Here is an 11,471-nt window from a genome sequence, read left to right on the forward strand (position 1 = left end):
TCCAGCCTGACCGCCAGTGCCTGTGGCCTTGCCTGTATCCGCGTGTCTCTAGTCTGGGGTCCTCATCTGTGACGTGGTGGTGGTCAGGGCTCTGAATGCTCGAGAACGCCCTGCACATGCAGCCTCACATCAGAGCTGGGCGGGGGCTGGGCTCAAGCACGGAGCATCTCGAGGCATCAGGAGGACCCAGACCCCAGCAGCGTGACGGCTCTCACCTACCTGGATTGGCCAACTCTGGGACTGACCAGCAGGTGGACTGACTTCCGGGTGACGTGGTGGCTGTCCTCAGAGGTGACTGGGCTTGTGGACGTGAACTAGAGGTGGGCACAGGCCTATGGAGGCGAGAGGGGCAGCCTCGTGTAGAGGCAGAAGCAGCAGCCCCCCCGCCAAGGTCACAGCCAAGTGTCAGCACCGGTCCCTGGGAGCTCACCCCGCTGGGCACTGTTCCCATTCTACAGATGAGGAAAGTGAGGTTCAGAGCACACAGCTCCGTCCTGACCACACAGCAGTCAAGCTCAGGGCTCAGGCCCCTCTGGGGTGGGGAGCGGTCTGGGTGCCGCCTGAGGACTGGCCACCTTTCTGGCAGTGGCCCCTTCGGAAAAGCCAAAGACACAAAAATTGCGCACCCGCACCTGCCCCCAGGGTCCCCAAACTTAGGAAAGAGGACTGTGTCCTCATCCTTTTGGAGGATGCAGAGAACACAGAACCTAAGGATGTTCTCCTTGTAAGATTCCTCAGGGCCCTGCAGGCCTCACCCCAGGTGTGTGTCGTCACCTCCAGACACACTGGTTCGGGGGGTGTGTGTGTGAATGTATGAGTGGCTGGGGTGCAGGCCTTGGATCCGAGGATGGGCAGACTGAGGCCCCAAGAGGAGACAGGAGACCTCACTGCTCTGGCCCAGGGAGCTCTCTGATACCAGTGGGGGCTCTGGCCCAGCAGCCAGAGAGGGAGTGGGCGGAGGTTGGAGCTGAGATGGCCTGGGGTGTCCTGGGCTCCTGCATGCCCCCAGCCCTCAGGCTGTGGCCACACCACTTGATGCCCTTGGCCCTGGGCATCTCAAGTCTTGGATGTGCCGTCCTAATCTCAGGGCCACCAGCTTTAATGGGCAGACACGGGAGAACATACTGGGGCGGCGGATGGATTAGCTGGGAGGGCGTGCTTCTTACACCTTCACATCACAACCAACCATGCTCAGGGCAAGGGACGGAGACGTGCCCCCCGGGCATGGGGGTGGGGGGGGTCTCCATCTCCGGCAGCCCCCAGCAGCCCTTCTCAGCCCGGGTTTTGCCCGGCTGTCAGCTAGATTGCTGGATTTTTTTGGGGGGGTGGGCACTGCCTGCAGCCACCCTGGGATCATCGGGGAGCGGCCTGGCCTGGCCTGTCTGGGTCAGGTCCCTAACTGGCTTCAGTCTGGTTGTTGTGGAGCCAGGCGGAGCGGCCTCACGTGGCAGAGGCGGTGGGGGATTACAGCGTGAAGGGTGACGGTGTCAGAGAGATGCGGGAAAGCAAAGGGCTTATTAAAACGCTGAAATTGGTTCCAAATGAGGTCAGCCGTCGAAGCGCCTTGGTGGAGAGCCAGGCGCTGAGCAGTGAACAGTGTCTGTTTCCTGACAGGGTGGCAGCGGCGCCCAGGGTGCCACCCCTCCCCCACCCCCGCTTCCGGAGGGCACAATGCGGGGGGTGGAAGCAGGGGGGCAGCACGCCCACCCCCGCCCTGAGAGCACCTGGGGCGGGACAGCATTGACAGTGCCCAAAGGGCGCCTGGGGTGGGCAGGAGTCTCACTGACACGGGCTGGGGCAGGACCGCTGAGTTCTGCTTCCTTATTCCAGGTCGGATTGCTTGTTTTTTAAAATCCATTAATGCAAGGAACGGCACATCGTGGCAGAGGCCACCTGATTGGACCAGCTCCCTCCCACCCCCAGCCGAGCCCAGAGCCTCCACAGTTTTTCTCCCTGCTTGAATTTCTCCTCCGAGCATCCCTTCCTTCTGACTCCAGTGGAACTTCCCTGACCTTGGCTGTGTCCGGGTACAGCTCCCCTGCCTAAGAGTGCACTCTGGGGTCCTTGATCTGGGCGCCAGGCCGGCCCTGTCCCCGACGGCACAACGCTGCCCCTCTCTGAAACTTGGTCTCGTGTCTGAGGACAGTCACAGATCGGGCACCCAAGGCCGGTGGGGCTGGAACGAGACAAGTAGGTGAAGGAATGGCCGTGGACACGATTTCTATCTCCTGTTAATTGCCTGGCCTGCGTTCCAGCCCAGTTCTGAGCTGGAGGAAGAGAATGCCTTTTGAATCCTGTTAAGAATAAACATGTGTTCATAGCACGCTGCTGAGAGCCATGCAGACCTTTTCTCCTCGGCTCTTGGAGCAACTGTTGATCTCACCCGCATCCAGAGAGGAACGGGCCCGAGGTCCGCCGCAGGGCTGCTGACTCCAATCCTGGGCCCTTGCTGCCAGGCCTCACACCTCTCAATCCCCAGCTCCCTGGGGGAGAAGGGAGGCGGAGGGATAAACTATTGTGTCGTCCAGCTCCTCCGTCTCCAGATGGGCTGGGGATCTGGTGGGGAAAGGCTTCTGTGGGGAGGCCCAGCCGGGACTCAGCAGGGGTGGAGCGGGGTCCAGACGCGGACCTTCGACCCTTTGGTGGTGCAGGATGAGCCCTTGGGGTCCCACTACCCAGGGAGAGATGCTCGTTCTGTCTGTCTTCTAGCCGGAGCCACGTGGATGGCCAGGAGGCTCAGCCAGAGCCAGGGCTGCCGTGGAGCCCAGTCACCCTCGCTTTGCACCTGCTGGCTTTGTTCCCGTGCCCGCCGGGAACACGGTGTCCGCCTAAGCTGCCTGTCTCACCTCCTCCCCGTGGCTGCTCCCTGGTCGTGGCGGGGGCTGGCGAAGGTCCACAGTATCATGGGATCCCAAATGCTACACGCCTGCTTAGGCACCACAGATGGGGAAGTTTGGGCAACATTTTAAAGAATGAGGCGGTGCCCTGTGGGGCGAGGCCTTCGGAGCCTGGTCTGGGGTCTCCCCTGGCCCGTGCCCAGCTGTCTCCTGTGCAAGACAGCATTACCTAAAGGCCTTTGGGATTGATCCTGTAGCCTGACACCCCTGGTGCCCCCCCACCAACCATGGGAACACTGTCCTGCCAGGCTCTACCTGAGTCCCTGCCCAGGCTCCAGGAAGCGCAGCTGCCACCCCAGGCCAAGGGACATCCCTGGGCTCTGTGTTGTCGCTTGTGCCGAGGGTCTGCAGCTTCCCCAGCCCCAGAGGGCCTGCTCTGGTGGCCCATTATCCTTCCACATCTTTCCCCAGGCCCAGGACGGGGGGCCTGTGGTGGCATCCTGCACTCATTCATGTATTCACTCACTCAGCCCTTTATTTTGCTCCAGCTCTGTGCTGCCCTGGGGAACGGGCCCCAGCGGTGTGGGTGGGCAGGCAGTCCCTGCCCCATGGAGAACAGCTATTGTGGTGTCGGCTGCATGAGTGACGTGCCCTATAACACCTCCACCCTGTGTGCAGTCAAGGTGGGGGGGGGGGATCCCGCGGCCTTTTGTAGCATCTTTCCTTCTTTGGCCCTGTTTGCAGGGCAGCCCGGCCTCTGGGAAGCAGAGACCAGCACCCACCAGGACCAGGGGAGGGGACCTTGCTCCAGATTTCATACTCATGCAGAGACACAGTCATTCCTTCCTAAGGAACAGAGTTCAGAGCAAAAACAGAGCCTGCTGCTGCAAGCTCTGGGCTAGCCTTTGTCACTATTTGAGGATTTGTGGGTATTTGAAGACGATATTGTGGATACTGAGGATATTGGTCAAGTTCTTGGTTTCTCCGGAGAGAAGAGGAATTGGAGGAGGAAGAAAGAAGGAAGGGAGTCAGATTCCTGGACGGAGGAGACCAAGTTCAGAGCAGAAGGCAATCAGGGACAACTTCCTGGAGGTGACGGCACAAGTCAAGTCCACTCTGCACAGAGAAGGACAGGAGTGAGCTGGGATGCAGACACACTGACACATGGGGCTTGCAGAGCTGTGAGTCCCAACGGGCCTGTGCAAAGGCTCTGTGTTGTGTGCGGGAGAAACCACGCAATTGGCCGGCGGCCCTGGGAGGGTTCAAATTCAGTCGGGGTCCACTCCAGGCTAAAGGACATTGTGGGCTTTGGAGCTTTGGAGACAGGGAAGCAGGCCTGTCACTCACATCCCTTTCTGCAAAGTCTGTTTCCCCCAAGAAGTGTGCCCTGCAATCTACCCCTCGGCAAGGCATCAATGAAGATGTCTGCCCCCCAGCAATGTACCCTGCTGTCTGGGGCCCCCAGAAATCCACCTGCAATCTGCCCCCACCCCCAGCAGTATACCCACTCCTTCTGGAGCAGCTGTGGCACCAGCTGGAGCCTGTGGGGAAATCGAGAGAAGACAAAAGTGGGAACAGCAGGCCATGGAGAGAGTGTTTAAACACAGGGACTATTTGGGGATCGTCTTTTATTTTTAGTTTGAAATCGGTCCACCCTCCAGTATTATATTATAGAAACAGCTCCCTGGGCCTGCGGCAGTGAGGTCTCATCACTCACTGGTCACCTTGGAAATAAGCCCTCGGAGCCTCAGTCTGCCCATCCACGGTGGAGCAGCACACGGGCCCAATCCGTCAGCTCTGCGGGGACAGGCCCAGGCAGCCAGCCTGGTGGTCAGCCCAGCGCCTGGCTGGAGGCCGCCTGCAGGGAGGAGCCCTTTCCGGACACCTCTCAGAGACTATTCAGAGGGAATGAAACCAGCCTGTCTGCTTCAATTCCCATTGATGGTGTCCATGTGTCATTAGTGCCAATTAGGAGAAGCAAGGGCAGCAAAGCGTTTGGCCTGGGGCCCGGCCTGGTGGGAGGGTCACTGGGACAATTGAATTCCCCACCAGACAAATGTGATTACCGGTGGAGCCTGGGCCCACCCCCTGCGGGGCCGAGACATAAATGGCCAGGTGGGGCGGCCAAGCTCACGCAGCCATGCAGGTCCCCAGCCCCAGCGTGCGTGAGGCGGCCTCCATGTACGGCACAGCGGTGGCCGTCTTCCTGGTCATCCTGGTGGCCGCACTGCAGGGCTCGGCACCCCCCGAGAGCCCCTTCCCCTACCGCATCCCCCTGGACCCCGAGGGGACCCTGGAGCTGTCGTGGAATGTCAGCTACGTGCAGGAGACTGTCCACTTCCAGCTCCTGGTGCGGGAACTCAAGGCCGGCGTCCTGTTTGGGATGTCGGACCGCGGCGAGCTGGAGAACGCCGACCTGGTCGTGCTCTGGACTGACGGGGACAGTGCCCACTTTGGGGTGAGTCTTCCCTCCTCAGTGCTCCTGAGCTTGCCTTTTCCTCTACTCTCACCGTCCTTAACCTGGCAAAGGAAGTCTCCCTTCTGCCTCTCTGGTCACGTTTACTCTGAGCATCCCTTGTGTCCCAAGCTTGGGCATCTCGGGGATGCTGATGTGAGGACAAAATGGGAAATAGATGACTTCCACGGTCCTTGACTGCACACCCCAAATGACAGAGCTCAGCGTGCCCAAGGAGCACAGCCGCACACGAAGGACACGCTTGCCACATAAACACACGTTCTCCACTGCCCCTGCCCTCGGGAGGGCGGCCCCCACGTACCCATCCGCACGAACAAGGCCCAGAGGTCACGTGCGGCCAAGCACGGTGGCTGGCCTCCCTGCCCACTGCCAAGGATGCGGTGCTGGCACATGTGGGTAACCTGAGCAGGTGCAGACTCCCCGGCCCCCAACCCAGGCATGGAACGAACCGTCCGTGGAGTTAAGCCAGGACGCTGAGGGCGTATGCTTCACTCCACGCCTCAAATTCACCCCCATTCTTGCCAGAAAGGGCGAAGGAGGGGGGGGAGGTTTCCCTTTAAAGGAGAGAGGTTTTGGGGGCCCTCGACAAGCTGAAGGGAGGCCCTCGGGGTTGGGGGAGCCTGGCCACCTTGCCCTGAGCCGCCACCCTACATTCTTCCACCTTGACCTCTCTGGGGACCAAACCCAACTCTCTCATGGAAACAGACGCAGGAGGGTTAAAACAGTTTTTAAGTCAGGAGGCACTTTATCTGTGAGCAGAGGGGCTCTTACTTCAGTTAAGTGTGGGAATCCAGCGGAGCACCGAGCCAGGGTCAGGAGAGGCCCCCGGACCTCGCGTGCCTCATCTGCAGAGTGGGTACAATATTCCCTCTCCACCTTCTTGGGATGTGTGAGTTCACACGAGCTGGTCTTTCTGGAAGCCGGTGGTGCCCTGTCCAACCCCTGCCACAACTCCGCAGGCAGGAAGGAGCTCTGCCCGCTTCCCAGGGGAGGGTGGGTGAGCCCGACCACCAGCCAGACGGTGTGGGGCCTCCTGGGCCCCGGGCTGTCCCACCTCTCCTACACCAGGACGCTCAGTGGCTACGGGTCACAGCCAAGAGAGACCCGGGCAGCGCACTTCGGAGCCGGTCCCAGAGGAGCCGCCAAGCCCGGGAGCAGCTTCCCCGGCTGCCAAGAGAGCTGGGGTCACTTGGTCCTCCGGCACAGGCAGGATTAATTTGCACAACAAATTCCTATGCAAACAAATGTCAGACTTGTTTTTGCTCCTTTAGCAGTACGTTCAACAATTACATTCTAGATTTCCAGCCGCAGGATTACAAGCTGACTTTCTGCTTCTGTTTAAAATGAGTCTTTCTGCAGATCAGCAGTGTATCCCCTCACGAGCTTCGCCGTGGTGCTTTTCTCTAGGGAACATGTGGCAAAATCCTTTGCAGGTTTCCTTTTTGCTCAAGGAAATGAGGAAAACATGCTTCAGCCCTGGATGCAGGGTTTAAGAAAATCCTAAGGCCAAGGACTGGTGGTCCCGTGTTGTTCCTGAACTGGAATAGCGGCCCGCTTGTCGGGGGCAGGGTTTCCCTCACAGCCTCCTTGCCAGGTGGATGGCTTTCCGGGCCCTGGCCTGGAGCCCCGGCGTGGCCGAGCCTTAGAGCTGGGTGCCCGGGAAACAGCTAGGGGGAGGGGAGGGCAGGGTCGGGCCAGAACCGCCACCCTCGGACATCCTGGGGAAATGCAGCGGGTCCGTTTCCTCCTGGGCCTCGGTTTACCCTCTCCGGGCAAGGCTAGGACTAGGGCGAGGTGGGCAAGATGCTGGGGGGTGGGGGGCGGCGTTTCAGGCGGGCTCACTCTCAGGGGTGTGCAAGTGCGGGGTGGGCCCCCCCAAACCCTCTCCGAGGCTCCGTGTGCTGTTAGGGTCCCTCCCTCCACAGACCAAAGGCGATTCTTTGTCTAAGGCTCCACATTCCCGATCATGGCACCTCCTTCGTGATACAGGCTCCTGGGTCCCACGCAGAGGTCTGGGAACCTGCATGGCTAACCAGCCCCAGTGAGTCCTGGCTGGCGTTTGAGGCCGTGTGTCAAGGGCACAGAGGAAGAGAGTGGGGTTGGAGGTCAACTCCACTGTCTCAGGCAGACACCGAGTGTGGGCGTGACGCGCACCCTGGGCAGAGCCCCAGGACGAGGTGTGTCCAGGGGCTGCACCGCGGGTGGCCAACCCTGAACTCTGGCCCCACGGCTCGGCCCCTTGTGCTCCGAGCCCGCCCTTGCCTCTACAGGACGCCTGGAGTGACCAGAAGGGGCAGATCCATCTGGACGCCCAGCAGGATTACCAGCTGCTGCGGGCACAGAGGACCCGGGAAGGCCTGTCCCTGCTGTTCAAGAGGCCCTTTGGCACCTGTGACCCCAAGGATTACCTCATCGAGGTGGGTGGCAGCCCGCTTTCCCAGGAGACCGTGGGCTGCGTGGAGCCCTCCCGCATCCCAGGGCGGTATCCCTGGGCCAGCCGTACACAGAGAGCGTGGATTCCAGAGGCGGCTGGGTGGGGACAAGGCAGGTCGGGAGAGACCAGCTCTGCCATCGGCGTCTGATCGCGCAAGCAAGCAGCTCTTGGTTGACACATAGCTGACGTGTTTCTAGATGTTGGTCTCGCCCCGAAGCTTTCAGACGGGGACCTGAGTGGTCTTCCTCCTGACTAGTTCTCTCTTCCTGGTCCAGCGTCTTCAGAAGAATTCTGGAAAGAGCCCAGGAGACTTGGTTTCCCAGACTGGCTCTGTGGCCAATGGGCTGTGAGGCTCAGGGCAGGTCCCCTCCTCCTCTGGGCCTCAGTTTACCTGTCTGTAAAAGGAGAAAAGGGAATTAGATGATCTGTAAGGCTCGACCTGCTCTGTCTAGGCATTCACAGCCGCAACAGATCTAAAAATCCGTAGGCTTCTCACGCTGCTCCAAGACCCTTAGGGAAAAACAAACCAGTTAATCTCCTGAAGGCAAAATCCTTTCCGCTTTCCAATGCACCTTGACACCCAAAGTCTGTGTTATCTTCATGGCGTGTCAGTGACATGGGCTGGCCCAGTGCTACACGAGGAAACTGAGGCCAGACAGGGGAGGACTTGCCCAGGGACACACGGCAGAGAGGGGACAGAGCTGGAGCCAGAGGAAGTGTCCTTCCAGAAGGAGGTCTGAGTCCTTTACCCTCCTGGCTCACCTTCCCCACGGACAAGGGCAAGGGCAGGCAGAGGACCCTCTCCCAGAACTTTGCACGGCGTCTGGTGCCAACGTGTGCTCAGCTCAGAGCCTCCAGCCTGGGTGTGGGGAAGCCTCCTGCCTGGAGCTCTGAGACACCTGTGCAGAGAACAGCCCTGTCCCCAGTGACCCTGGGAGTGGTGGAGGGAACACATGTCCCATGCCTGGCTGGGTGAGCCAGCCAGCCTGGTTCACAGCGACCCAGCAATGGTTAGTTGAATGGATGCTAAGCAAATGTAGATAAAAAGCATTTAAGAAGACAACATGTATTAATGGCTGGTGCAAACCGTGGGCTCTGCGGGTGGTCAGCCTTGGATTTAATCCCAGCCAGGTCCACACAGAGCCTCAAAGCTCCCCTCCTTCAGAGAGGTGAGAATCGGGCATGTCACCAGCCAGGCGAGGGTGGGTAGGGACCTGGCGTCTCCCCGGTTACCAGGAGCCCGACGCTGGGGGTGTGAGTGGACGAGTGCCGGGCTCTGTCTCGCCTGCAGGACGGCACCGTCCACTTGGTGTATGGGATCCTGGAAGAGCCGTTCCAGTCACTGGAGGCCATCAATGTCTCCAGCCTGCAGACGGGGCTGCAGAGGGTGCAGCTGCTGAAGCCCAACATCTCCATCCCGGCCCTGCCCTCGGACATGCGCGCCATGGAGATCCGCGCCCCAGACGTCCTGGTCCCGGGCCAGGAAACCACGTACTGGTGTTACATCACTGAGCTCCCGGACGGCTTTTCTCGGCACCACATCGTCATGGTACGTGGGCCCAGTCCTATCCCAGCTCTGCCTCCCCCCTGGGGCCTCAGAGGTGTCCCGCCCTGGGGAGCTGTCCATGGTCCTGCTTGGACCAGTGACCTCTGTGGTGTGGACACCAGGCAGGGTCTGAACTTTCTGCAGCCACAAGTGTGCTCTGACCACCGCCCCACCCCATCACCCTGCTCACTCCCCACCCTCCCAGGGCTGCTGCAGCCCAGCTTCCCAGCCTGGACCAAAGGCAACTGATGTCTTGATTTTTGCATCTTATCTTGGGACTGGAATGGCTGTCTAGCTATTTATCTGTCCGTCGGGACACCCTCCTCCTTCATGAAATAACAACTCAACTCAGAGCTCAATTGCTCTAAACACCTTCCTGGAGATATAACAGTAACGACAGTAGCTGTTGAATGTCCCGTCTGCCTGGCCCTGGGGAAAGAGGAGGTGGTTTACCCCCTCCATCACCACAATCAATACACTACACACATAGTGCTAGATATTATCACTCTTATTTCCATTCGAGGACGTGCAGCCCAGAGAGATAGTGTGAGTTCCCAAAGTCACACAGCAGGAAGTGGTGGGTCTGACTCACAGCGGCACCTGCCCCCTAGGCTCAGCCTTGCCTTGGGCAGTCTCCGTGTGTCTGTGCAGCCACTGCCACGTTCACACGAGGACTGCTGCTTCCCTGTCCCCCAACCCCTTTATTGGGAAATGACTTGCCTGGTTCCCCTTCCCTTTGCTCCTGAGCTCACCATGAGCTTCTGGAAGATTCTGCCTGGTTCCAGCGTGGTGGCTTCACCCCCAAAACCCTGAGCCCCAGAAGCATGCCTGGAAATCACCTGGCTCAACCCTCCCATTTTACAGAGGGGCAAGCAGAGGCCCATGGAAGGGAGCCGCTGGGTGAGAGCCCCACCAGTGGGGGTGAGCAGGTGGGTGGGCGGGGTCCGCTGTCCCAGGTCCAGTGGGTGCTCTGCTCCCGCAGTACGAGCCCATCGTCACGGAGGGCAACGAGGCCCTGGTGCACCACATGGAGGTCTTCCAGTGCGCAGCCGAGTTCGAGAGCTTCCCCCAATTCAGCGGGCCCTGCGACTCCAAGATGAAGCCGGAGCGGCTCAACTACTGTCGCCACGTGCTGGCTGCCTGGGCCCTGGGCGCCAAGGTGCGTGCCCTTCGCAGCATCTCCCCAGGGGGCCCCCACTTATGCATGAGAGCCTCCAAGAAGTGAGGCCCCCAGGGCAACCCAGGCCCCAAATAACCCCGTCTCCCCACCACCTGTGCAGTTTTGGAATCCCACGTGGCTCTTTTGAGCCATGAATGCCATCCCCAGCCTCCATTACTTTCCTCTAAAAATGCAGGAGCCCCACGACCTAACATTCCTCGTGGGCATCGCTCTCATTTCCCCGATCAAGTTCCTCTGGACTTGGAGGGGTCTGTGCACAGGGTGGTCCCGGGGCTGGCCTCCCTGGGCTGTGTCCAGGGTCTTCCAGCAGCTTTCTCCACCGGCTCAGAGGAGGGTGCTTGGGCGGTGGGCTTGCCTGGGGACATGAGATCTCCCCACTCCCTGACCCCGAGTCTAATAGGAACATTGCATGGACTGATAATGAGCTGCCCATAGGGGGAGAGTCCTAATCTGGCTGCCCCACCAACACCACTCACTGCAGCTCAGGCCCCAGCACATGGGTGGGTATGCCCTGACCACCCCGGGACCCCTCTCTTGACACCCCAGTCTGTCTGCCTGGCCTGACCCTGCCCTCCCTGCTCCCTGCAGGCCTTTTACTACCCAGAGGAAGCCGGCCTTGCTTTCGGGGGCCCTGGGTCCTCCAGATTTCTCCGCCTGGAAGTCCACTACCACAACCCGCTGATGATAAAAGGTAGGGAGCTCCGAGGTGTGCTTCCAGCCTTACCGTCCTCCCCTCGGGAACCCTGGGCGCGGCCATACCCAGTTAGGAAGATAGCCGGGCTGGCGGGGCTTAGCACTGCACCCCTCTCCCCCAGGCCTAGCCTCCTTGTCACGTGGCCCACCGCGGCCTGCATCCCTCTTGTGTCTCTTGTTCACTGCCGGTCTCCTGGGCCTACGGTGGGCTCCCCAGGCAGAGTCTCATGGGCTGGCTCATCCGCACAGTGGGGGCCCAGCATCTTCACCCCTCCCCCTTCATAAATACCAGCTGCCATCAACAC

The 11,471-nt window shown here is 60.2% G+C and overlaps 1 protein-coding gene across 1 annotated transcript in view; it reads left to right on the forward strand.

The window, feature by feature from the left end:
* Positions 1 to 4,977: 4,977 nt before the first annotated feature.
* Positions 4,978 to 11,471, forward strand: part of DBH (dopamine beta-hydroxylase) — a 21,710-nt gene continuing 15,216 nt past the window's right edge. The window contains exons 1-5 of the mRNA XM_007453079.1: positions 4,978 to 5,295; positions 7,584 to 7,730; positions 9,039 to 9,296; positions 10,276 to 10,452; positions 11,062 to 11,164. Coding sequence (XP_007453141.1) covers positions 4,978 to 5,295; positions 7,584 to 7,730; positions 9,039 to 9,296; positions 10,276 to 10,452; positions 11,062 to 11,164 — 1,003 coding nt within the window. The remainder of the gene's footprint in view (positions 5,296 to 7,583; positions 7,731 to 9,038; positions 9,297 to 10,275; positions 10,453 to 11,061; positions 11,165 to 11,471) is intronic.

The sequence above is a fragment of the Lipotes vexillifer genome, unplaced genomic scaffold (genome assembly GCF_000442215.2).
Source record: "Lipotes vexillifer unplaced genomic scaffold, Lipotes_vexillifer_v1.1 scaffold149, whole genome shotgun sequence".
NCBI lineage: Eukaryota > Metazoa > Chordata > Mammalia > Artiodactyla > Lipotidae > Lipotes > Lipotes vexillifer.